Raw genomic sequence first — 27,385 nt, 5'->3', positions numbered from 1 at the left:
ACTTTACATTGTAATGTTGAGATCTTACAAAATTATACAGACGCCCAACAGTTGCCACAATGAGCAAGCATTTTGGTGACTGTGGGGAAAATAATAATAATAATAATTGTTTGTCAGATCTGGATCCTGCAGCTCTGGAGTCTGCAGACACAACATACAATAGTTGTTTGTTCACTGTCTTTTTTGGGGATTTGTTGATAATAATAATAATAATATATATTACCAGTCGGCTCCTTTAAGTGAACTCTGTCGATGTTACTGTAAACCATGTACAGCAGAACATCTACAAAGATAAAACCGACACCACGCCAGGACATATCCACCTTCCTTGAAGGTGCGAGTGATTCACAGTGATTTAGTTTGTTCAGTCCAATCCGAAGCTTCCTGAACTGAGCTGAAAAACTGTTCTCAGTCAATGAATTCATATTTCAGCCTTTCACTGGAGCTGATTTAATTCAAATAAATCGGACACAGTAAGCGCTAAGTGCGGCCTATAGTGGAACTGCAACTTGCTTTTTTGAGCCACTCTGGCTGAGACAAGCATCATCCCACATGAGCAATTAGCACTGGCTGTAACTAAAAACTCTCAGCATCACAGATGACACAACATATTCTGATTTCCCTATCAGGGTATTTTACATAAGGATGAGCATAAAAAAAACACGGAACTGGAGCTCATCATTAATTCCTTTTCTCCTCTCTCCTCGCCGCTCTCCCTCAGCTCCCTCAGCTCCCTCTGCCTCTTGCATCTTCTCCCTCCCTGTTTCCTCTCTGCCCTGCATGCCTCTATCCTGACTGAGAGTGTTAGTTTATGACTGAGTCACCCTGCTCGGCCTTTGAAGCTCCCTCTCGCTCGCCATCTTTTCTTATTCGCCTTCTCTTCCATCTATTCATCTGTCTATCTACAGTGTATAGGTTTACAGTCAGTTTTTGTTGTCTTGTCTTGTGGTATCTCATCGCTTGTTATTATTTTACCTCCCCCCCACCACCCCCTCTCTCTCCGGACCCCTTCATTTTGTTGCTCTCCCTGTCTATCTGCTTCCTGCTACTGCAATCATTTATTTACTCCGCCAGTCGCGCATTTTCTTCCCAGCCCGGTCTCTTACTCACTGATTCTGTCTTATTTTATAACACTCACACAAGAAATAGCTCTTCTGTTCAGCCTTCCAACTACTGCAACTAACTCTGAGCATGTCTCTCTGTTTGGCGCAGAGCTTTCATGAGGACGGTGCACATGTGTATATATGTGTGCCCATGTGAGCCTACATTACATAAAATGAACAAAAAAAGAAAAAGACTTTGTTACTCAATTTGTTACGCATTCCTAACTCTTACACACACTCACTTATACAGTGCACTTTAGCCACAGGATGCAGCAGGCATCATGAAGGTACAGTAAACACACAAAGACACTAACACTCATGCCCAGAGACATCAGATGATCTCTGTAATGACACACACACACACACAAATGTGTCATACACCATCGCTCTTTCAAAATGAGAGAGTAAGAGAGTGAGTGAGAGGGGGCTGTCCTGGCTGAAAATGTGTTTGAACATGAAAAGAGTCAGACAAAAGGTCACCACAACCATCAGCGGTCTGCCCATTTATCCTGAATGTTAGCCCTGCTCCTCTGCACACATCCCTCAGAGGGTCGGAGCAATTAGAATTTTTTTATAAGGGAAAGTGGCCACTCTTTTCCCGAGGGCGTTTTGTCTTTATCACAGCAGCAAGAAGGTTGAGAGGAGCACAGAGTGGGGAAGACACAGGAGAGAAGCTCCTCACGGGATTTGATTCTAGGCCAGCAGGGCTGCGTACGCTTTGTGACTCTGTGTATGTGTGTGTGTGTGTGTGTGTGTGTGTGTGTGTGTGTGTGTGTGTGTGTGTGTGTGTGTGTGTGTGTGTGTGTGTGTGTGTGTGTGTGTGTGTGTGTGTGAGTGGGTGTGGGTGGGTGTGTGCTGGATGGGGCAACCCAGGCCACAAATGCACAAATCTGAGCACATGTGACAACACAAGCATGTGTGCACTTGTGTTCCTGCCAGCACTTCTTGTGCACATACTTGTCATGCTAGGTGAGTGTATTCACATTACTGTCCTCTCTCTCTCTCTCTCTCTCTCTCTCTCTGTATGTTGTGTGTGTGAGTGTGTGTGTATATGATTGTCAGTATTTCATCTCCCTGCCGGCCTGCTGTCCACCTGTGCAGCTGTAGTCCTACTTCCTGACAGACAACTGAAGGGTCACCTCTGGCGGGGCGCTTGTATCTGGGCCGCTGCCTGCCGTCTGGCTTGGCGCCAGGCACACACTTCTGTATTGCCCAGTGGGAATAGCACACTTAGAATTCAACACAGTCAGTGGCTGGAGCCATTAGAAGGTGGGCTGCCAACAGGGCAGGATATCTGCATTACTGTTAGAGCACATTAAAGCAGCTGGACGAGGCTGAAGAAGATGATGATGGCAAAAGTTAGAGAGAGTGTGTTTGTGGGAGAGAGAAAGATAGAAAGAAAGAGTACATGAACTGCTATCCACCTCCAACAAACACACACTCACATACATACACACACAAACACACACAAACAAACACACAGATTTCAACTGGCAATTGCAACAGCAAGACTGTGCACTTCTGTGCAGGAATGGCGTCGTGCAACAGTGTTGCCCACACAAAACGACCTTTCCTGGTCACCTTCAGACGTGCCTGAGCCTCATCCCTCTGTTCACCAGCACATATATGGCAGCAGGAGGAACTTCTGATTCAAGCTGACAGGATACTGCAGGCCGACCAAAATGCAAGGAGAGTGAGTGTGTGGGTGCGTGTGAGTGTGTGTCGCCTATGGTGCGCCACTTGCCAACCCTATGTCCCTCCGCAAGGTTACCGGCCTGGCCACCGCCGGCCCGCTCTGCCCCCTTCATACCCAGCCTGCACCGGGTGAGTTGTGAAGGTGCCTCCGGCCGGAGATCGTTACCGGATCAGACCGGCACCCCCGCAGCTCCGCGCTGCAGGTGCGACAAACAACGCAACTGACCCACAATAGCCTGTAGCCCGGTACACACGAGGGCCGGGGAACCAAGAGGAGAACAGCGCATGGTGCTCGGTGAAAATGTTGCAGCCCGTCATCAACCGACACAGGACATAGAGGATGGATGGATATGTATCATTAGCTTTACCCACGCGCATGAGCACATTCACGCGCGCACACACACACACTCCCTCACAATGCCATTACGCTGTTTGCCAGGGTATTATGGTATGCCCTACAGTATAGGCTACTATCAGAGCATTGAGGGGCCTGTGGAGAGAGATGCCACATCAGGCCTGCTCCATCCTGCAGCTCCATCACTAACCTTCACACTGTCCATGAAGCTCTGCGCGAGCGACACATCTGCCCTCAGAAAAACGGCGCTCGAGCGCCCGGGGTAAATAAGAGTCACGCACGCGTGCACGCACGGACTCACCGACTCACCGTGCAGGCCGAGCTCAAGGACATCAGCATCAGCTCGCGGGCGGGGAGGCAGAATCCCCGTTAATCTGCGTGTGCGTGGAGCGGAGAATGTCCCGGACCGGATGAGAGGACACAGCGGGGGAGCGGGGCTGCGGCAGCTCCGGGAGCCTGGAGTCCGAAGGAGGGGAAGAGATGAAAGACGACGACGGTACTGATGAATATTCCGCTCCGCGCGGTCACCTGACAGCTGGTCGGCGGAGTTCTGCGGCGGTGGAGGAGAGAGAGAGAGAGAGAGACAGAGAGCGAGAGAGAGAGAGAGAGAGAGACCGAGAGAGAGAGAGAGAGAGAGACCGAGAGCGAGAGAGAGAGAGAGAGAGAGAGAGAGAGGCAGAGAGAGAGAGAGAGAGAGAGAGAGAGAGAGAGAGAGAGAGAGAGAGAGAGAGACCGAGAGCGAGAGAGAGAGAGAGGGAGAGAGAGAGAGGATGCGCCGGGTTGGGGGTTTAAACACCTCCGTGGAGGGAGGGGGACACTCCGTGCGTCTGGACCAGGGCTAGCTGCCGGCGGCGGTGAGAGCGGCTAATGTGACTTAACTCGGTTCACTGTTAAGGGCAGTGGAAGAAAGAGAGAAGAAAGAAAGAGGAGAAGCTCATGCGACATCTTTGGAGGAGGAGGAGGAGGAGGAGAGCCCGCGCGCACAGGAGCTCGGTCGCAGCATCCGCGAGAGGAATCATGCAGGGGGGGGGGGCTCTATACGTCACCCCCCACCCTCCGCCACCTACTCTGCTGCGTGATGACGACATCACACTCACACCGCAGACGTACGTTGTGAAGGATCTCTCCAGATTTTTAGATACGACTGCAGTCCCCGTTCTACACATGTCTGCTTGTCATGTCCTGTTCTCTGGCTGATGCTCTGGAGCTACTTCAGAATGACTCCCTGTCATTAGGGAGTCCTCCTCTAACAGTTCTTCAATACACTGTCACTTTGTGTGCAGAGCCTTTTAGAAACCGTCTATGGTGCAGAGTGAAGTCAGAAAACTTTGTGTTCATCCTACCTGGGTTATCTGCAGTGAAGATTTCTCAGTCAATGTTTTACATTAAATGAAACTGAAACGTATTACTCTTCCTGACACCGCAATGATTTTAACCCAAGGTTTGACCAAGTTGCCAGTTACAATACACGTGTGTGTATATGTGCAAGATATGCATTCAACATACAGACAGACAGACAGATTTGTGGAATTAGTAGGTCGATAACATCAGTTGTTGAAGAGACCTCATCCAACTTTCAAAGAACATTCATTCAAAAGGCTTCCACCACTATAGAGCCAATTCCCTCCCATTTGTAAAAACACAATAAAATGCAACTTTATTTAACACAGAACAAACAATCGGAAAAAATCCTTGTAGCACTAATGGTATGTCCGTGACGTTTATTTAAATTTGTCTGAGAAAGTTAACCTCTTATGTATATGATCTATGCATTCAATTGCTTCTATCCATCAATTTTCCTCCACTTATTTGAGGTCAAGTTGCGATGGCAGCCGGCTAACCAGGATCTTCCAGACATCCCTCTCCCCAGCAATGCTCGCCAGCTCCTCCTGAGGAATCGCAATCGTTCCTTGGAGTTCTGCATCTAACCTTGGGTCTCCTTCCATTTGTATTCAACCTGTAATGGCCCATTCAGATCCTCAATATACAGACTAGATGCTCATCAGACCATCTGAAGTAGTTTGTCTCCTGGTCCAGCAGAGGGCGATCACTATCAGCTTGACCCATTGCATGCCCTCTTAACCTATCAGTTAAGTAAGTCAGTCAGTGATGTTGGGTTGAAAATGGACGACGCAAGCAAGAAAAGTCATCCTATGCTGACGATCATGACACCAGAGCATCTAAGAGGCGACATGTGGAAATATTTTGGATTCTACATCGTATATGGCAAAGTAACAATCCAAGGTGAGGCTGTTTGTTGTCTTTGTACCACCCAACTTCCTTATAACAAACCTGTTGGCTCACCTGTTAGCAGCAGCTGAGGAGGCACCACAGGTTAACAGAGATACGTCAAGTGTTCAACCATTTCTGACTGCGTGCCTGCCAGGAGGGGAGGTGTTCGAATATATTGAAAGGAATAATGTGTCATATCAAATTTGTTTGAACTTGTATTCGTCGGTCCTTAGGTCTCTATCCAAAGTTCATGACCATTGGTGAGGATCGGAAGACTCCCTCTTCATCACAACACAACTCCTCCTCTTTCTACCTCATACTAACCTCTGATAGGTCAGAGTGAAATTCAATTCATAAACAATTTTTCAATTTTTAATTCAACATGCATCCAAAAAAAAGTTTTTCTATTTGCTGGTCTGAAGACTCAATGATTCTGGGAGAGGCCCTCTGAGTCACACTCAACCTCAAGCTTGCCCGGACTCATTGCCGGACAAGTGAATTGTATAAATAAAGAGCCAAAATACTACATTAGCATCTACGGACACATCACAGCCCTTTAAATGAGCACCATGGATCTGGTCCTAAATGGGGAGATGCCTGGCTGGGGGACTGGTGTTGGTCGATGTGGTTAGAAGCAGCAGAACCTGCCTCTTCTGCTCTATGGAATCAAACAAAACAGAGGCTTGAGGCGCTCTTCACTGTGGTAAAAGATAGCACATCCTAGTGATGAAGAACAAAGAGTCCTACGTTCAATGCAGCCCCCCACCAACAACAACCATCACACACACACACACACACACACACACACACACACACACACACACACACACACACACACACACACACACACACACTCCAGTCCTCCATTGCCACAGCCATCCACACGCATGGCTATACTGGCTACTGTCACAGCTTATTATGCAGTGAGCCAGTGTAAGGAGAAAGAGGATAAATGTATTTATAGATGAATCAGATGAACTTATTAATAGATATCCTGTACACTGCAGGGAGATGGACCGCAGACTCGTCCATTCATGCAGGCACACACACACACACACATCTTGATGAAAAGCTTTGTAGCTGATTTTATCTTTCCCTGCTCTTATCTTCAACTATTCCACACCATCTCCCAGAGGCACACACACACAAAACAGACATAGTGTCTTTGTAGATGAACAATAATCTCTTTTAATATTTCCACAAATATACACAAAACCTCACTCTTTTCAAACTCTTCATCTGGAAATAGGTGAGATCTTCTAAGAATAGGAGTTTTGTCTGATTGGTGACCAATTCTCTTTACCTGCAATTGCAAGCAATTGTAGGTGCATTTAAAACAAAGGAGTATGGTTATGGTATGCGGTTCAGGAGGTATAGTGGGTCATCCAGCTGTATGCTGTAGTGTCCCTGGGCAAGAAACTGAACCACAAATTGCCCCTGACATAAGTGAAGTGTTTCACATAGATGCACTGCATGAACACGTATGAATGGTCCTCAAGAACAGAAAAACACTAAATATAAATACAGACCATTTACCATTTACATAGTATTGTATTGAGTGTTTCTGAGAGTTTTTAATCAGAGTGGACACAAAACAAAAAACATCCAGTGAGCAGCAGCTCTGTGTTGATGACAGAGGTCAGAATAGAACAGACAGACTGGTTGGAGCAGACAGAACGGTTGTGGTAACTCAGAAAACCAATCTTTACAACGGTGCCGAGCAGAATGAATGGCATGTCGAACCTTGAGGTGTGTGGTCAACAGCAGAGAGACATGTCAGGTGCCACTCCTATCAGGCAAGAACAGAAATGTGAGGCTGCAGTGACACAGACTCACTGACTCTGGACAGTTGAAGGCTGTGAAAAATGTAAACTGGTCTCATAGATGTGGATTTGTGCTGAGGCTGCTGATGGTAGAGTCACAATCTGGAGTTTACAGCATGAAGCCATGAAGCCAACCTGTCTTGTGTCAACACTCAAGGGTGCTGGTGGTTGTGTGATGGCGGGGAATGTTTTCTTGACACACTCTGGATCTTTAATACCAATCCCAGATGGTTTGAGTGTCACAGCCTCTGAATGATACTGTTTACCATGTTCATCCCTCCATTGTCACTGTTCACCATCTTCTAATGGCTTCGTTCTGCAGGATAATGCTGCATGTCACAGAGCAAAAGTCATGACAAACTGTTTAGTGAACTTTAATAGAAACCAATAGAAACTTTAGGCTGAGGTAGAACATGAGATTGGCATGAAAGAGCAGCTTAAATGATGTGATGCCGTCATGTCAATAGGAACATTAATTAAACACAGAGAACAGCTGATGTATCTGGTCACACAGACCAATATAAATGTTTATATAATGATGCTACATAGGACAAATCAGGAAATCACCACATAACCACAGATTATTCGTAAGGGTACAGGTTTTTTTGCAGGAAAATACCATGTCATCCAGTAGTTGTTAAGAATTTTGACCAACAATTCTGAGCTGCGAGCATGGCTAACAAAGGCCACAGAAACAGTATGAGGTTATATAGTAACAAGACCAGATGTCCCAAGCCATGATAACCAGACCTCGAATGCAACATGAACACCCTGTGCCAGGCAAATCCATAATGTCCATTAGAAACTACAGATCAGACTTTCTGCGTTATGAGTCTATTCAGTCTATTGTGTCAATTGCTTAACAGACTCTGACTCTAATAGCCAACATGCAAAGTATGAAGAAATAATAACAGTTAAGTAAATCATTTAAACTTAATAAAAAATAATAAAGCAAATTTTGTTTAATTTTATGAAAAACATTGACTGTAGAATCTTCATAGTAGATAAACCAGATAGGATGAGCACAAAGTTTTCGAACTTCACTCTGCACCACTGTTCATAAAAAGCTCTGCACACAAACAATAAGTAGTGACATTGTATTGTAAAACTGTTTGAGGAGGACTCACTAATGACAAGGAATAATTCAGAGGTAGCTCCATAGTATTAACAAGAGAACAGAACATTACGTCCAGGCAGGTTAAGTATGGGCACTGTACTACTATTTAAATGCAGGTGGTGAACTATTTGATCAGATAAAATCCAAAAGCGGCAGTGAGACATAGATCAGATACAAACGTGTGATGATCATTTCCAGTGTCAGTTCAGCATCAGGCACAATACAAAAACTGTAGCCTACATCTCAGATGTGGCATTGTCACCAAAATACTGTACCTTCAGTTTGCAAAGAAACATGCCTCATATTGCATTAAAATGTTGTCTTTAACAGTCTATCAAGTGACTCTTTGTCATTCATAATGTATGAAGCTATTTTACACATCCATTAAATGTATTTAAAAGTAGACAAGCTGGAGAACTTTTTTTAATTGTAAAAAAAACTATAAAGATCAGGATTAGTCAGTATCAAAAGATCTCTTCTGTTGAATTGTCCTGAACAATGTCACATGTCGTACAAAGCAGATGTCTTTTTAAATCAAACACCATCTTTTTGTGTATAGTTCAGTCTCTCAAATAACATATACAGTAGCCTCTGAAATATTTCACTACATGGCTGCACTGGGATCTTGTTTGCCTCTGAAGTTGTTTTTCAGGTGATTGTGTGTTAGACACAGAGGATATAATGTATTCAATTTGGATAAAATAGTGACATAAATTATACATTCTCACAATTACCATCATTTATTTTGATATACATTGTGTGTGCACAAAACCAGTGTTTCCACTAAAAACTCCTCCCAGTATGAATTACAGGGTCTTTCTCTGTAGGTTTGCTCTCCACATGTCTGTGTGGGTTTTCTGGGTATCCTGACTTTCACCCACAGTCCAAAGACATGCAGATTGGGAATTAGGATGATTGGAGACTGTAAAATTATCTGTAGGTGAGATTGTTGTGATGGAAGTTTTCTGGAAGCAGGTGAAAGTTGATCTCAGGCAGCAGCTGATTTCTTATGCAGAAGATTTTAATGTAGACTTGATGCATCAAGGAGACCAGAAGGTGAAACAATATACAAACACTAACAGAGTAACAGGAGCAATTATCACCCCCAAGTCTGAAGATGTCTCCACAGCTTCCACATATATCTTCCTCTACCTGTAGCACCCATTCTAACAGCACTCAATCAATGAATGGCTAGAATTGCTGTCACTCTTTATGTTACATGTAGGTGTTCACATCCTATTGGATAGTTAAGTCTAAAGTATGCAATCCTAAATCACATTGTGTCCTTACTCCTGCCACTAGCGAAATAGGCAAAATAGTTGAAGTTGGTGCCTCTCTGTCTGGAGCATCTGAGTTAGATATGAAAGTCCATGAGCGTAGAAACTACAATGCACTGCTAATTGGCCCATAATCTATAACCTGACCTTGGGAATTACTGGGAGAGAAAAGGGAGTATCTGTGGAATTAGACAGGCACTATTCTGATAATGTTGTACAGACAATTGTGAGTATGAATGGTTGTTTGTCTCTGTATGTTGGCCATGCGATTTGTTGGCGACCTGTTCAGGGTGTACCCCACCTCTCGCCCAATGTCAGCTATGATTGGCTCCAGTTCCCGAGACCCTCAAGAGGCAAGGGGGTATAGATAGTTAGTTTCTAATTGGCTTTGGGCGACGCATCGATGTAATCGAAGTCATCGACAAAGTGCGTTGACGCGTCGTAAGGAGGGTGGCTGCTCACAGTCAAAGCATGGAGTCACCTGAAAAGTAAAGATGAAGACCAAAAAAATCGCCAAGACGCCGTTCTATACGGAGACACACCTGTTACTGGATTCTGACGGAGCATTTCTATTTTAACCTGCGCAACCTTGTTTTGCATTTTTTGGGCCTTATTTTAACCTGGGCAGCTTTTTCCGTCTTTATGGTAGTAAATCCTGGCAGCACACGGTAGAGTTTACTTCACTGAACAAGAGATAGAGGGGAACAAAGAGAAAAGTGTTAAAGCTGTTTAGTTGTTGATATTTGTTGAGATTGTTTATATGTAAAATGTAGTTAAGAAAAAAGAATAAAATGGGAAAACTCAAACTACATCTTTTTATTTCACAGGTGTTGACGTTTGAATGGAGGGGAACATTCTCATAGGAAATCTGTGGTCACCAAGAAACACTTGAGATTCAAAAGCAGGTGTTCAGGGGTGACTCCACCCGTTCATCTCAGTGTTAAGGTCGCTGGTCAGTAAGGGTGCAGGGTGAGAGGCCTTGATAGGCTGATAGTTTGATAACTTTGTCTGTCTGCTGACCCATCTACTATTCATCTCACTGTTTACATCATGGCTGATGAATCATGCAGACTGCTCTTTTTGCTCCACCCTTCAATACTAAGAGCGTGCACGTACACACGCACGCACGCACACACACACACACACACTCTCTTAAATCTATTGTCTATGCATTAGGCATTTAGAGTGTTTAGGAGCGCTTGGTTGATGTCTAATAGGTCTGAGGCTGAAGGCTAGCTTTTATAGTTCAAGGGCACTCAGCTCTGAGACTGCAGGCCTGATACAACATCAACATCCCAAACTGTCATTTCGATGCAAACACACATGTACCCTGAGACGTACACACACAGCTGGTCGTGTGTGTGTGTGTGTGTGTGTGTGTGTGTGTGTGTGTGTGTGACCTTCTGACTTCCCCTCAAGGCCACAGTAAAGGCTGAAGTGATGTGTAAGCAGATCAGAAGCAGTGCGGAGGAGAGGCGATCAGAAGCAGCCTGGAGAGTGTTGAAGTGTGACACAAAGATAAGCTCCCCTCTCACTTGCCATTTTCCCTCTTCACCTCCCCTTTATCCCCTCCTCACCCCTCCCTCCATCCATCCTCCCTCTCCTCACCCCTCCATCCATGTCACTCTCTTTTTTCCCCCTACTCCTCCAACTCCTTTCCTCAGTGCTCCTTCCCATCCGATGGTTAATTTATGGAGTCTGGCTGAACACGCACCCTCTTCATTATTAATGTAACATTAGGGAGATGGAGGAAGGAGAAGGGAGGAGGCACAGAGGAGGAGAGAGGAAAGATGTGGGAGACACAGGGAAGTCGACAGAGGGTGAGGAGGAAACAAGTGGAGGGAGGACGACGGAATGTGGTGGGTGGGTGAGAAAGGGAGACGGGGAGATGGAGGGCACAAGAGATGGAGATGGACAGAAAGAAAAAAAAGGTGGAGAGAAGATGACAGGAATGGGGCAAATGAAGAGCAGCTTAGAGAAAGACAGACAGATTTTCCCCGAACAGCTACACAAGGGAGGGAAATAACGGTGGAGTTGGAGTGACAGATGAGGAGGGAGAAGAATATTGTATAACGTGCGATGCTGTTGGGACGCACGCAGCGTCTCCTGCCCCGTGAAGAGAAGCAGAAGGCATGAGAGGCAGAGTGAAAGGAAAAGACAGAAAGCGAGACTCAGATCTGTCAGTGTTGATCATGTGACTCCTTTATCCTGGACACACACACACACACACAGTCACAGACACAAATACCTTTGTGAGGACACTCATCGACACAATGAATTTCCAGGCCCCTTACTGTAACCTCAACCACTTTAGGCTCCAGATTGCTCTCTCTCTCTCCCACACACACATACACAGGCTTGAGACAGGCCGACCTGATTTGAAGTTAAATGCAAAAAATGTAAGCATCTTAAAAATATCAGGTCTGAGAGGCTTTGTACAGTAAATTAAAACAACCTTTGACATCCAGTCTCTCAGCAGAAAGATCTTAAACATATTTGATGATTAACAATAGTGATGGCTGAGTTTTCACAACTCGCACTGCTGGACGCATTACTGCTTCGCCTCTTTCTTTGTCGTTGTTAAAAATAATAAGGGGCAAGGTGTCCTCAAGTCACCTATGGAGGCCAATCGCTTTTCTGAGCCGGGGCTACCTGCGAGCTATCTGGGCTTTTAGCTGTGTGCTGCCACACCGGTGTGTTTACAGAGGGCCTCATTCTGAGCCTCAGTCATAAAGGATAAAGAAGAGGAGGTTCCATATTCTTCTGCTCGTGAATAAATCTCAGTAAAACACCAATGAGTTTTTTTATCACTGTGTTTATTCAATTCTGTATGTCATATAAAGATTGACATGGAAACTGATACATGCAAGTATTTGTACATACAGCCAATACTGTATCACAAGTAAAAAAGCATTTGCAACAGAGCATGAATTAATAACTTTTTTTTGCAGTTTGTCCATATGTATGATCAACTCGTTTTTGTTTGGAAGAAGCCTCCATCAGATCATTTGAAAGATCTTTTCAAATCCTTGGGTTTTCATTGCAAATGTTTATTTTTAATTTTTATATGCAGCACATTTGAAAGACCATTGTAACTCATAGCAGCTGCAATGTTCAGTAAAGCCCTGTTTGTTGTGAAGATATCCAGATGAACCTTTTTCATCTCATTTAAGTCACATACAGCACAAAGGAACTACACCAAGTAAACACAAATTAATACACAACAAAAAAAAAACATTCTAATGAACAATCACACAATGACCCTGCACTGTCCTTGCAGTCTGGTCTTGGTCTTCACATTGATCTTCTGTAGCTCAACCTCATTAGGAACTGGTAAAAATGTGAAGCCGACATTATGTATACCTCAGCCTGAAGCACACTGCCTCCTACTGAGAATGTGGATCCTGCCAGTCTCAGGCAAAATGAACTGCAGTGTGTGGAAATGAATAAAACATGTCATCCAGTGCAACAGGTTTGTTACACAGATAATACTTACAATACTATAGACAATTACACATTGTTGGTCTTTATTACTTCATGGGACTCAGACAGTAATAACACATTAAATATGACCCGGAATATCCGCGAAACATGACAGGTCATAGTCCGTGTTCTGATTTCATTTTGAGCAATAATTATTGGTGAATTACTTTTAATTGGGTGATGAATTTAAGATGATCCAATCCAATCCATACAGTGGTGTTTGTTGTTAAAACATGATGTGTGTGAAAAGACTGCTGAGGTGTGTCTAAGATGTTCCTGCTGCTGATGATTCCAGCACATTATGCTGCACTGCTGACATGTCAAGAAATGTCTCCCCCAGGTGGCAATAGTCGGTAGTGCATGTGTGTTTATTTTTTTAGTCACAGCTCATAGACTAACTGGGGCAATACTAAGTATTCTTGCCCATGTCTCACTCACTCACACTCTCACACACACACACGCACGCACGCACGCACGCACGCACGCACTTGAATCCTGAAACCTGAATAAAGGAATCTTAAAACACTTACAAGCAGACAATAACACATGCACACACACATTCATGCTACGACAAAACAAATTCTAACACACACCATATAACTCTTGGTGTCTCCCATGTGCAGGTCTTGCTTGTGTGTCCTTTAGATACACTTGGCCTCCATGTCATAGAGTTGAAGAAGGTCTGAGATCACTGCATCGATGTCTGCTTTATTCGCGTCCTCACACAGCACCTACACACACACACACACAAACACACAAACACACAAAGAGATACTTCAGCTCCACACCTGGTCTCAATAAGCAGTGGACATCAAAGGCCCACACACCATTTCAAACGACCTAGATTTTACTGCCTTGAGGACTGAAGAATAAAACCATAACAAATTCTGACTCTGTTCCATTTGCATACAGTCATTTAAAAAAATCAAAGCTCTAACAAAAGAGACTTCATTTGTAAAATTGCTTTACAATGGAAAACTATAATTGCCAGCACCTTTCAATTAATACTTAACACTTAGAGACACTTGTGCTTTGTGGACTGGCTGGAGCTGGATGGTCAGGCGGAGATGTCCCTTTGGTTCAAGTGCAAAATGGTACAAAGTTGAAGATTTGCTGTTGGCATGGGAGCATCTGTGCAGGGCTAAATCGACTGTCCATCATAGTGTAAAATGGCCCTTATGGACTAAACTGAATAATGGACATGCTTTAAATTCCATTAAATGTGGCTCTAACAAAGATTGACTCAGCATCATGGAGTGAAAACTATTACAAGTCTGTTGATAATCCAGTGTAACAGAGACATACCTAAATCGATACCTAACCCAAATGATCTGCATGACATGATACCTCTAGGGACTTCTTCTGTAGTTTTAACATCCTGGATCGCGATACAAAATTGTGGACATTTGTATCGTGGTTTCGGTGTCAGAAATACTGAGAGATGGCAGCATAAGACAGATTTTGTGTCGTGAAATGAGTCTGTCTCATAGCTGCACTGAAGAAAGACAATACTGCTCCTTGCGCAGAGAGAGGAGAGGGAGGGAGGGAGGGAGGGAGGGAGGGAGGGAGAGAGAGATACAACACAATCCATCCTCAGACCCAACGTCACAACTTTTCAAAAATAAAAGCTCTGTAATTCTAATATAAAGCATAACAACAAAATGAATGTTGTGCTTTATTTTGAATGTCTGTGTCAGTCTGAAATGGTGAAATAAAAATAATCAAATTCTGAAAATGATCTGGTGCAGATTTTGACCCGCAGAGGACATGATGAGCTCGGTCCACTGTGTCTGTTGGCTGTATAAACAGGTATCTATATATCACATTTTATGGTCAAATCAATAAATTACATAGTCACTTTCTCTTACTTGTTCACATGCACATAATTGTTTCTGATCAGTCGTTTCTTTCTTCAATCTGTAACTGTGACCATGCAACAAAGACACACCTGCCACCACTCCTTCTCCCCGACAGGCAGCTCCACTCCGTAGCTGTTTAAAGCCAGGTACAGCGTTGCTATGGCAATGTGTTGAGGTGTGTGGCGGATGCACATGTCTCCGTGGTAACAGTCTCTAAGCAAAGCCCACGAAGTCTCAGTGATGGGGGTTCGAGACCAAGCGTGGCGGTTCACCAGCGACTTCACAGACAACAGGTAGTGAAGTAAATACTGAGGAGAGAGGGAGACCGAGAAAATCCTGTCATTCTGTATATGACACATTCTATATTTGAGTCAAACAGCAATTCAATTTGTTTTAGTTTTGGATGAAAGTTAACAATGCGAGCAAGGGTAACCACTCAATCACAGTTAAAATAAAGAAATAACAAAAGCTCAAGTAAGGCAGCATTTCACCTCATATTTGAAAACACCTCTTCAATCTTGATTGTAAACCAGCTGAACACAAACACTTTGGGACAACCACGACATGACAACAGTAACTAAGACAGACAAGGAGGCTCACACTAAACAGGGGGGACAGGAATACATACACATGCTCACACTTACCTTGTGAGGGTGTTCGAAGGAGACTTGGAAGTTGAGCTGTCGGAGGATGAGGAGCTCGCACTGCACCACGCTGTCCCTCAAGTCCCAGAACTCCTTGTCACATTCTAAAGGCGTGCTGCCACTGTTGAAATACCTGCAAGGGAAAAACAGAGGGGGACACGGAGGTGGTAGGGAGATGAGGGCAGAAATCAAGGTGACCACTCTGAAAAGACTTTGTTCAAACTGACCTAAAACACAAAACATAATAATGAGCAACCTTAAACTGCATGTTTAGAAAGTTGTGTTCTTGTCCTGTGTTAATGCTCCAGAGCTACTTCAAAATTAGTCTTTGTCATTAGTGAGCCCTCCTAAAACAGTTCTACAATATACTCTCAGTTTGTACTGTTTGTGTGCAGAATATGTTATAAACAGTCTATAGTGGATGCAGGGATGGTACAGCCTCAGGGTTCTAAGCACTTAGTCCTGCAGTCACTCTTTACTTGACTCAATTACTGCAGGTCACTTTTTCAGTTTCAGAAAAAAAGCTGCAACCAGCATCACCACAGGTCAAGCAAAAAGCCCATTCCAAACAGGCAGGTTAAGAGCTGCCACTGCATTGGTGCGTTATCAAAGGGCAAAAGCAAATTTGTACAAATACTTTGTGACGCCACTGCATAACCAACATATTCACGACACTCTGGCCACTCTTCATTATTATAATATTAAAAAGTATCTGATGATACGAATGCTGCGCTTGCTTCTATGTCAATCGCTGTCAGAATGACTTGACTATTTTACATAGTTCAAGAAACTCAAGACAGAAACACTTCAGTTCTCAAGTAATATTCAATGTCTGTGTTTCAATGAGAGTGGCCTGCATCTGCCACCAAGGCTGTTTCTTCACAGCAGCACAACGTTTGCTGAGGTATCTTGCTCTCAGGGGCCTTAAAGTATTGCATGCGGCAAATAGTACCCACTTGTAACCAAGCATATTACCTGTGGCTTACGTTGATGATGTCACGGGTTCTTATATGCTGCTCCTCCACTTTGCCAGCCAGGTACAGACAGCTCATGGCCACCAAGTAGGGTTCATATGCACGCATGTTGACACGCTTAAAGAAACGGTGGTACAACACACACGCTGTGGCCACAGGCACCGAGCGCATGCCCAGCTTCACTCCTGGGCAAGGGAGGAGGGTACACTCAAAATCCAAAGTGGTGTTTCAACATCTTTGATAGATTCACTCACACAAATTCATATACATTTCTATTTAGTAAGTATGACTAAGGCCTGATAACCATACTGCCATTTCTATTTTATCAATCATTTGAGTCACCATTTGAATCAATATGTCAGCAGTACGTCAGAGTTCTGCTACGGTTACAGCTCAAAACCATTTCTAACTTGCTGAATGTTTTCACAATCTAAATACACAGAGGTTAACAAGAAACAGTGTAGAGACACAGGCTAAAAGCTGACTAAATGCTTCTTGGTGGATCAGATGTGTGTTAAATTTATGGCTTAGAAATCATACATGATGAAAATAAAACCTAACCAGGGAAATGTGTGAGGTGTTAAGCCAGAATAATGAGATAATAAACACACTTAACCTTTCAAAGTCAAATTTGATACAATAAATACCTTCTCATATATTAGCTGCTATAATAGTTTAGTTTAATTTTATTTATACAACCTACATTATACCACAATGAATATAAAATAATAAATCATCCCTCTTAGAGCTCTGCAAAAGATACCAAACGCCCATCATGCACTGAGCACTTCTCCCTCTCTTGATCTCTCTACCTCCCACTTATTTAAATACATGTCACTAACTTTGTGTCCCCCCCCCCTCTCCTTCTGCAGTTATCTCTGACTCCAGAACTACAGGACCCAGACGATTATTACGTCATTAATAACATCATTACATCTATAAATATGACTCATATTATTTTCATTATTACAACCAGTCTGACAGAGCTTAAATATGACAGTGACACAACTGGTCTCTCTCTCTTCTCTCCCTATTTTCCCCTGCTCAGCCCAACCCATTGAGGCAGATGGCCGCCCACACTGAGTCTGGTTCTAGAGGTTTCTTCCAGTTAATGTTTTTTCTCTCCACAGTCATTGATGGGAACTGTTGTGTTTCTCTAGAACCTTTAGCGTCTCGACCTTCTATGTAAAGTTCCTTGGGATAATGTATCTTGTGGTCTGGTGCTTTACAAATGAGATTGAACTTTTGTATTGACCCTTGTCTGTGGTGGAATGGGGGAGACAGGCCTTTTCGTATACCCCTGTGTTTTCCTCTGTAAACTGCTCTGTACTGTATTTAAAGAAAAAAACCATAGAAAATTGGATAATTGATCATATTCGTATAAAGTAAGATACTAAGCTATGTCATTTTTACAATAATTATGACTATTTTTCGCCATCAGGCATGACTTTGAATCTTGCTTCCTAAGCAGAAGTGAGCCTCCATGCTACCCTGGTGAAACTGGGTGTTACCTGTCTCCATAATGAAGCGACAGACGCGGAAGTGTGTCTTGGTGTCCCTGGCGGGGTCACACTCTGACTCCCCGCCGGAGGAGTGTCTCCGGCCCGCCAGCCACGGCGTAGCGTCCGGGGTGGCAGACGGACGAGAGGACGGAGCCTCCATGTGTCCCAGAGCATCAGAGAAAGACACGTAGACAGAGAGCTGAGTGTAAACTAAACTCAGCCACACGTAGCTGAAAAGTTACACGTGTCCCTTCATTCAGAGAAACCAGAGGGGGAAGAATACTGAAGTTAACTGCACGTCCCGACTACCTACAACCTAGTCAGTCTCCATCACAGCGTCCATTACTGCGACGTTTGTTCACCGGAAGAAAAACATGTTTTTTTATTTTCTTCCTCTTTCCGGCAGGCTAGGCACTATTAAGTGCTTTACTGCCTCCCACCGGTATGGAAACATCACTGCACTATATGCCCTCACAATTTATAAAATAAAACTTTATTGATCCGGAAGGCACCTCTTGTGCCAGCTTGCTGCAAGATTGCTGTACAGAACAATATAATAAAGTAGAATAGAATAGAGAAAAAAACATATAAGTGTATTGTAAATGAAATAATATTAAGTGTATAGAGATAAACTAATACTTAACTAACTTAACGCAAGTAGAAATGAAATGATAAAGTAATATGGGATACTGCAAATGTTATTGAAATTGAAATATTGCACATTATATTGAAATATAATGAAATTAAATATTGCACATGATATTGAAATCAGTTGAAAATATTGCACATGATAATAAATTAATGTGATGATAAACAAAAACAGCATTGTTACACAAATTGCATCTGAATGGTGTTATTCCACACGAGTGGTAATATTACATGTGAAAAGACTATTGTGCATGTTGTTGTAATTAAGTGTGCGATTATAAACCCTGGTCCTCCCTCCAGAAGGAGGAGTTATACAGTTAGATGGCCACAGGGAGAAAAGACTTCCTATGGTGCTCTGTGGTGCTCCATGGCGATCTTAGTCTTCCACTAAAGGTGGGTTTCCTCAGCATCCTCCTCTCTACCATTTTCCCCACATATTCTTTATATGTAAATTTTTCATCCAACCATACACATAAGAACTAAAAGACAGAGGTGGGGAGAGAGTCTTAAAAACGACATTTAAACCATAGACTGTATATAAATTTAAACCTAATATACTCTCCTCAACAAAGTCTGCCAACCACAAAAACGTCGGGTTACAGTTTTCAAAATAAAAGTCCTAATGTAGGTCACGACGGGACAGGCAATAAATAAAGTGACCTGTGAACATTATGTATCCACAAACACACAGCGAACACACACCTATACAACTGTGGTTCCCAGAGTGCAGTGCGTCGGTGCTGTATGATGTCTGACGAATTAGTTGGTGTTGCTATGCAACGAGTCAACAGTAACACACGGGGGCAGTAGGCAGACATGTCGTCCAATTACTCAGCAAATCAGGTAAGATACAGATGAATACGGTAAATATACATGAGATAAACATATATGTAAGATACATAAACATAAGATAAATATGTGCTGATCATGAAACTCTGCAGCCTTGTTTGACTGACAAGTGTCTCTACATCCTCAGTATGAGAGCTCCTTCAGGACACACAGGCACAACAACTGGTGTGAGACTAAACACTTCAAACAGGTACAGCTGCTCAACACACATCAGCACTCCTGTCCCAGTGTGTTATATTTCACATTGCCTGGTAGTTTGTCTGTGTGTGTGTCTGTGTGTGTGTGTGTGTGTGTGTGTGTGTGTGTGTGTGTGTGTGTGTGTGTGTGTGTGTGTGTGTGTGTGTGTGTGTGGTCCAGGTATACATGAAAATCCCTTTGGCATATGTATTATACCTAGATTTACAAAGTCTAGGGGACCGATATTCCAAACCCAACAGCCAGTGGTCATTTTTGGCAATTCACACACATCATACTTAAACTCCTTCTAGAGGATTTATCAGATTGACTTCTAATCTGGTCAATGCAACCCAACCACCTTGATGAGGAAAAGTTGTACTTTTTGTCAGAGGGCGTGTCCGTGGCGTCACGTCCAATTTTAATGTTTGGTCGTGAAACAGGCAGTTGTTTATAACTTCACTGTACATAAACCTCCATTATGGGTCTTGCATATGGGTGTGACAAACTGACTTGATATTTCAATGAAGCAGCCCCAGCGGCACGTTTCACCAACATGTATGAAAATCGGTAGGTATATGAACCAAGCCCATCAGTCTTACAAAAAAGCGTCTGGGACCCATACCCTAAATTGAACAGGAAGTTACCGATGTAGATTGTAATGTGAAAGTTTTGCAGTGAAATAAGAAGGTGTTGTCATTTTAGAGTACATGCTTAAATTGCATGACGGGGACTTGTCTTCCTTTTGGGGACAAAAAGGATGTCTCCATGATTTAAATCATTACATTTTAAGAAATGTTTTAAGTCTAGGTTAAGGTTATGCTTAGGTTAGGTCTAGGTTAAGGTTAGGTTAATGTTAATGTTAGGTTAGGTTTAGGTTAAGATGGGGGGTTAGGTTCAGGTTAGGTTGAGATTAATATTAAGGGTAAGGTTAGGCAAGTAATAACTATGGTTAAGTTAGAGTAACTGACCAGGAAATCAAAGTCAATCAATCAATCAAATTTTATTTGTATAGCCCATATTCACAAATCACAATTTGTCTCATAGGGCTTTAACAAGGTGTGACATCCTCTGTCCTTAACCCTCAACAAGAGTAAGGAAAAACCACTCAAATACCCTTTTAACAGGGTAAAAAGAAAGTAGAAACCTCAGAGAGAGCCACATGTGAGGGATCCCTCTCCCAGGACGGACAGAAGTGCAATAGATGTCAAGTGTAAAGGAGAACATCATCAAGATAAAGGTTTTAGCAGCATTGATTAGAATAAACACTTTGTAGCATAACTGAAGGTCAGTGAATTGATGGATTATTGTCAGTAATGGTCGAGCAGTCTTGTTGTAATCATAGTCCATGATCAGCAGCCATCACGATCATGATCCACCATCAAGATCGGATGCCACTATAGTCCACAGTCATTGTCCACTGCCGCCATTAGGATCCACCATCAGCTGCCACCTCGATCGTGGTCCACCACCATTATCAGATGCCAACATGATACTGGATCCACCATTACAATCACGATCTCTGATACGCAATCCACCATCATAATCCACGGTGTGGCCGCAGCCGCGGCCCTGGATCTGTGGATGATAAGGCAAAGGGACTCCGGGAAGAAGTGAAGTCAGTAACATGTATTGATGAGATATTAATTACTTTGATGTGATAACGATTGAGAAGAGGAAGGAGAAGCTGGAAAGAGAAGCTCTGTGTGTCATGTGTCCCCCGACATTCTAGACTCAATGTAATGTCCTCTGAACTCATGGAGACACAACTGTGTGTGTGTGTGTGTGTGTGTGTGTGTGCGTGTGCGTGTGTCTGTGTGTGTGTCTGTGTATACGCACTCACAGAGACCCCAAGCAAAGACTGGTAACACCACTATAATTGCCAATGACAGAGGACACCTGCTCCCCGGAGTAGTTAAGGTGAGAATGTATACATCTTTTTGTCTCTCTCTTTTTTAATTGTCCTGTCTGTTTGTAAATCTCTCTCTCTCTCTCTCTCTCTCTCTCTCTCTCTCTCTCTCTCTCTCTCTCTCTCTCGTGCTACAGAGAGGCAGTGCATGGCCAGACTTTAAGGGGACCTGGGATCTTCCTTCTCGTATCCCAGCCTGCCACATCAACCCTACAGGCCGCTCTGTGGAGGGCCTCAGCAGGCTCAAGTCCTGGGGCTTCTACCCACAGAACACAGGAAGATCTCAGCCACACAGCTGCAGCAAGAAGTCAGAAAGGCTGCAGGATGTTAGCAAGCAGGTCTGTCAACTGGGGGCCACACACAAATGATTCATGTCTGTTTTTTTCTTGAGGATAAACAGAAAGCTTCTGCATGAACTCCTCCACCCTTTATTGTTCTGGCCTGATCTGAAGAGCTATTTAAAAGGCTCAAAGTGTTTTCACACAGTATGGCTTTGGAGGATGTCACAGTTCTGTACTGTTTAATGTTCAGGTGGACCTTTAAATGTCAAGTTTCCCGGTTTACAGATGTGATCTTTGAGCTACATCTTGGGATTGATCAAAACAGCACAGAGCGAACCAGCGTAACTCAAGGAGTAAAAATACTAGTTTCAGGACAAATACAGTCTGTTTTCTTACAATACTACTGGGTGCTAATATTAGCAGATGTGGTTAATTACATCAGCGACTAATATTACAAGTAATAAATTCAATTTTTTTTAATGTAAAAAAATGAATCAAACAAAAGATCCAAAAAGACGTTCCCCAGCAGAATCATAAATACATACAGTGGCTGTGGGAAAGGGAGGGTGAATGATTTCATGACACAGGAAAAGATAATATGTCAACGAACAAAAGGGCTCAAAGAAAAACAAACTCTGTGGTGCCTTCAGGTGGTGGTTCTCTCAGAGGAGGGTTAATCTGAGCTGAAACACAGACCATCATAATGCAGAGTTTCACTCAAACAATCATTTGATCCGAGGTTGGAGTAGTGGGAGGGTTTAGAATAAAGCTAAATACCCTTTTTTTTTCGGAACTATATTGTCTACGAAGGGTGGAAAATTGCCTTCGGCTCACCAAGGACAATACATTAAAATTTAAGTAGCAGTTCAATTTCTGGGTTGAAGCACAACAGAGATACCTACAGAGAAGGAGAGAGAAAGAGAGAGAGAGAGAGAGAGAGCGAGAGAGAGAGAGAGACTATGGGGGGGGAAACACAAGGTTAGCCACATGTAGTAAAATAAATTGGGGGGCGAGAGACAGAGGGGGAAAGAGAGTTGGGCTCAGTGCATGATGGGAATTCCCCCAGTAGTCTAGGCCTATAGCAGCATAGGGATGGTTCAGAGCTCACCTTTTTTTTTTTACAGGGATCCAATGAAGACAAGCTAAAACAGGAGTAATATGATCTCTCCTTCTAGTTAATGTCAGCACTCGTGCTGCAGCATGTTAGACCAGCTGGAGGCTTTTCACAGACTTACTGGGACATCCTGATAATAAAGAATTACAGTAATCCAGTCTAGAGGTAACAAATGCATGGACGAGTTTCTCAGCATCCTTCTGAGACAGGATGTTTCTAATTTTCATAATATTGGACAGGTGGAAAAAGCTGTCCTAGAGACTTGTTTTATATGTGGGTGAAATGAAATGTCCTGGTCTTACATAACTCCAAGGTTCCTCACAGTGGAGCTAGGGGCCAAACTAATACCATCCAAGGTGACTATCTGGTCAGACAGTGTTTCTCTGAGATGTTTAGGGCCAATTACAATGATCTCAGTTTTGTCTGAATTTAAAAGTGAGACGTTTTGTGTCATCCAGGTCTTGATGTTAAGACATTCCTGAAGTTGAACTAAGTGGGTACATTCACCAGGTTTCAAAGATTTGTAGAGCTGGGTGTGTTCTGCGTAACAATGGAAGTGTACGTGATGCTTTCTGATGATGTTGCCTAAACGGAGCATATATATATATATATATATATACACACTACCGTTCAAAAGTTTGGGGTCACTTAGAAATGTCCTTGTTTTTCAAAGAAAAGCACTGTTTTTTTCAATGAAGATAACATTAAATTAATCAGAAATATACTCTATACATTGTTAATGTGGTAAATGACTATTCTAGGTGGAAACGTCTGGTTTTTAATGAAATATCTACATAGGTGTATAGAGGCCCATTTCCAGCAACTATCACTCCAGTGTTCTAATGGTACATTGTGTTTGCTAATCGCCTTAGAAGACTAATGGATGATTAGAAAACCCTTGAAAACCCTTGTGCAATTATGTTAGCACAGCTGAAAACTGTTTTGCTGGTGAGAGAAGCTATAAAACTGTCCTTCCTTTGAGCTAGTTGAGTATCTGGAGCATCACATTTGTGGGTTCGATTATACTCTCAAAATGGCCAGAAAAGAGAACTTTCATGTGAAACTCGCCAGTCTATTCTTGTTCTTAGAAATGAAGGCTATTCCATGCACGAAATTGCGAAGAAACTGAAAATGTCCTACAACGGTGTGTACTACTCCTTCAGAGAACAGCACAAACAGGCTCTAACCAGAGTAGAAAGTGGGAGGCCGGTGCACAACTCAGCAAGAAGACAAGTATATTAGAGTCTCTAGTTTGAGAAATAGACGCCTCACAGGTCCTCAACTGGCAGCTTCTTTAAATGGTAACCGCAAACGCCAGTGTCAACGTCTACAGTGAAGGGCGACTCCGGGATGCTGGCCTTCTAGGCAGAGTGGCAAAGAAAAGCCATATCTGAGACTGGCCAATAAAAAAAAAGATTGATATGGGCAAAAGAACACAGACATTGGACAGAGGAAGATTGGAAAAAAGTGTTATGGACAGACGAATCAAAGTTTGAGGAAGAACATTTGTGAGACGCAGAACAGGTGAAAAGATGCTGGAAGAGTGCCTGACGCCATCTGTCAAGCATGGTGGAGGTAATGTGATGGTCTGGGGCTGCTTTGGTGCTGGTAAAGTGGGAGATTTGTACAAGGTAAAAGGGATTTTAAATAAGGAAGGCTATCACTCCATTTTGCAACGCCATGCCATACCCTGTGGACAGCGCTTGATTGGAGCCAATTTCCTCCTACAACAGGACAATGACCAAAGCACACCTCCAAATTATGCAAGAACTATTTAGGAAGAAGCAGGCAGCTGGTATGCTGTCTGTAATGGAGTGCCAGCGCAGTCACCAGATCTCAACCCCATTGAGCTGTTGTGGGAGCAGCTTGACCGTATGGTACGCAAGAAGTGCCCATCAAGCCAATCCAACTTGTGGGAGGTGCTTCAGGAAGCGTGGGGGTGAAATTTCTACAGATTACCTCAACAAATTAACAGCTAGAATGCCAAAGGTCTGCAATGCTGGAATTGCTGCAAATGGGGCATTCTTTGACGAAAGCAAAGTTTGAAGAACAAAATTAATATTTCAAATAAAAATCATTATTTCTAACCTTGTCAATGTCTTGACTATATTTTCTATTCATTTTGCAACTCATTTGATAAATAAAAGTGTGAGTTTTCATGGAAAACACGAAATTGTCTGGGTGACCCCAAACTTTTGAACGGTAGTGTATATAAGGTGAAAAGTATTGGTCCAAGGACAGAACCTTGTGGAACTCCATCACTAACCTTTGTGTGCATGGAGGAGTCATTGTTAACATTAACAAATTGAAATATATCTGATAAATATGATTCAAACCAGCCTAATGCCGTTCCTTTAATCCCTACATGTTGTTCCAGTCTCTTTAACAGAATCTTATGATCAAAGGGGTTTCATTGCAATAACCACCATCAGGTTTCTCAAAGATCTGGGGATCCAAGGACAAGCCCTGCGCCTGATCATGAAAGAAACATACACACTGCAGAACACTGCAGCCAATGGCTCTGGGTCAGGAGGAAAGATCCCAACTGGGCCCCAAGATGCTAGGGACATGCCCCCAGGTCTGATCAACCTGTGGTGGGCCTGCCTTGCCATGCAAGCCAGTAGCCAGTCAGATTTACCTTAAGCCTCAGTGTACCCTCAAGTTCGGCCTGTATCGTTGATTCCAAGGCCAAAACACTTGATGACATATAAATGATGTCCCTAACATCTAATGGTAGGTGGTAACCTAAATTGTGCAGAAGACCTTCAAAATTACAAGAGAAATTCACCATCTTGTCCTATATTCTAAAATGCAGACACACACACACGAGTGAAAGTAATATCCCGCTTCTGGCTATGTGCTGGTGTGCAGGTTAATAAGCGTACTGTTTTTTTGTACCCCAGTAACTGGAGCAACTGTGCGTGTACTGAGGTATATGTCTACATGTCTCTTTGGCAGGAATTAGCTTGAGTGCAACACACGATTTACAACAAAAGCTGGCATCAGATGGCTCTGCGTGCAACAGAATGCAAAATGTCTTTGTGAAGCTGATCCCAAAGCATGCACGTGCAAATTCAAGACGCACGAGTTTTGCAGCCACAATTTTACAAGATCTCGTACAAGCATCTACAGCTAATTGAAACAGCATCAGACCTGTTTCTAAGGGAACCGAGGATGTGAGATATAAATCAAGATGGGTGGACTACTAGCATTAATATGTAAACAAGGCCTCCCCCCTCCTCACATTAAACCCCTGCTTATAATCTTAGTGCCGTAGTGCTACTGCTTTTTGCTGTTTAAGCACATTTAATATCAAAATGCTTTTACTATCAATGGTATTAAATACTATTTATTTAGTATTGCATTTCCTATTTGATTGTATCTATCTGATGTTTGCTCACATATTAGCCTGCATTAGCCACAGACAATAATAATACAAAATCTCTTCAAATCATGGATATTTAATGTGACAAAGAAATGGCAAACACTAACATTTCATTTAGTCAACAAACCTAATAGATGATGTCAGAAGTTTGCTTAAGTTAGCTACATTAGCCCCCCAAAACTACTGGTCATTTGAGACCATGTTAGACTGCAGCACCAAATCTGTATTACAATGAGTAAGGGTGTGTAATTGCTTATAAATTCAGCTTTACATCAGTAAAAGGAAGAATGTCCTACTTTTCTTTTAAAAGTTAAACGTTCTTGCTTTAAATGTGTCTGTTCTCAGACCAACAGGGACGTGCAGCAGGACTGTGTCGCCCCAGCCTCCACAGCCGAGGCCTGTCCAGCATCTCAGAACTGCCCCGTCGCTGGAGGTGAGTCAACCACTGACCAAAACCAGGACTCGCAGGCAGCAGTTGTTGGATCCGTCTTTCAGTCCGATGAAGACAAACAAACTGCTCAGGCTGCCAGGAGTGAGAGGCCGGTGAGCCAGTGCTCTGCAGTTGAAGAGATGCCAGGTGCTGGAGAGGGAACCGTCAGCCAACCCCAAACTGGCAGAGGGAGACCAGTGAGCAACGTGTGAGAGAGGGCAGCCAGCCCAGGAACAGCAGCATCCTCCACCTTCAAAAAGAAATGCCTCTAGACTTCACCGGCTTTGACTTATTTTAGCATGGCTCCTTAATTGTTTCCAGCATTAAAAGGTCAATATATGATCATATATAAAAAGCTTCTTTTAAAATATTTTATGGATCTATGACACTTTGACACTGCCGATACACACACATCTCCTCCCTCCTCTTTCTCTGTGACTTCTACCTCTGCTGTGGTTACTGTTTCTATCAATTGTTCTGTGAGCTGACAGGAGTAACAACTTCCAGCGCCATTAAACATTGCAAAAAGAG

General features: G+C 43.2%; 3 protein-coding genes across 7 annotated transcripts in view; 1 reads left to right on the top strand and 2 right to left on the bottom strand.

Annotated features, from left to right (window-relative positions):
* atp2b3b (ATPase plasma membrane Ca2+ transporting 3b) overlaps positions 1 to 3,765 on the bottom strand; it is a 50,193-nt gene extending 46,428 nt beyond the window's left edge. For 2 of the 4 annotated variants that reach the window (XM_035159114.2, XM_035159115.2), the window contains exon 1: positions 3,463 to 3,764. The gene's annotated coding sequence lies outside the window, so the exon portion shown is untranslated. Of the gene's footprint in view, positions 1 to 3,462 lie in introns of all 4 variants that reach the window. The other 2 variants (XM_035159111.2, XM_035159116.2) reach the window with 2 other exon arrangements.
* An 8,632-nt stretch (positions 3,766 to 12,397) lies between these two features.
* ccnq (cyclin Q) lies at positions 12,398 to 18,446 on the bottom strand. Its single transcript, XM_035159136.2, has 5 exons — positions 18,074 to 18,446; positions 16,564 to 16,747; positions 15,589 to 15,721; positions 15,034 to 15,252; positions 12,398 to 13,816 (listed from the first exon to the last, which is right to left on the bottom strand). Exons 1-5 carry the CDS (start codon positions 18,222 to 18,224, stop codon positions 13,727 to 13,729), a joined length of 777 nt encoding a protein of 258 aa, XP_035015027.1. The 5' UTR covers positions 18,225 to 18,446; the 3' UTR covers positions 12,398 to 13,726.
* Positions 18,447 to 19,407: 961 nt separating this feature from the next.
* Positions 19,408 to 27,384, top strand: cfap126 (cilia and flagella associated protein 126). 2 transcript variants are annotated; one of them, XM_035159140.2, is made up of 5 exons: positions 19,408 to 19,555; positions 19,689 to 19,751; positions 21,581 to 21,655; positions 21,782 to 21,982; positions 26,770 to 27,384. In XM_035159140.2, exons 1-5 carry the CDS (start codon positions 19,529 to 19,531, stop codon positions 27,064 to 27,066), a joined length of 663 nt encoding a protein of 220 aa, XP_035015031.1. In that variant the 5' UTR covers positions 19,408 to 19,528; the 3' UTR covers positions 27,067 to 27,384. The 2 variants fall into 2 exon arrangements, with proteins under 2 accessions (XP_035015031.1, XP_047196303.1); XM_047340347.1 differs by lacking the exon at positions 21,581 to 21,655.
* The last annotated feature ends 1 nt before the right edge of the window (position 27,385 follows it).

The sequence above is a fragment of the Hippoglossus stenolepis genome, chromosome 6 (assembly GCF_022539355.2).
Source record: "Hippoglossus stenolepis isolate QCI-W04-F060 chromosome 6, HSTE1.2, whole genome shotgun sequence".
Taxonomy (NCBI): Eukaryota; Metazoa; Chordata; class Actinopteri; order Pleuronectiformes; family Pleuronectidae; genus Hippoglossus; species Hippoglossus stenolepis.
The sequence above is the reverse complement of the archived record's forward strand: the minus strand, read 5'-3'. Positions and strand labels throughout refer to the sequence as shown.

Coding starts and splice junctions, on each gene's coding strand:
- cfap126 (XM_035159140.2), top strand. CDS start 19,529: ATGTCGTCCAATTACTCAGCAAATCAG. Junction 19,556..19,688: donor CCAATTACTCAGCAAATCAG/GTAAGATACAGA, acceptor CTACATCCTCAG/TATGAGAGCTCCTTCAGGAC. Junction 21,656..21,781: donor TGCTCCCCGGAGTAGTTAAG/GTGAGAATGTAT, acceptor CTCGTGCTACAG/AGAGGCAGTGCATGGCCAGA.
- ccnq (XM_035159136.2), bottom strand. CDS start 18,224: ATGGAGGCTCCGTCCTCTCGTCCGTCTGCCACCCCGGACGCTACGCCG. Junction 16,748..18,073: donor TCGCTTCATTATGGAGACAG/GTAACACCCAGT, acceptor TCCCTTGCCCAG/GAGTGAAGCTGGGCATGCGC. Junction 15,253..15,588: donor CCTTCGAACACCCTCACAAG/GTAAGTGTGAGC, acceptor CTCTCTCCTCAG/TATTTACTTCACTACCTGTT.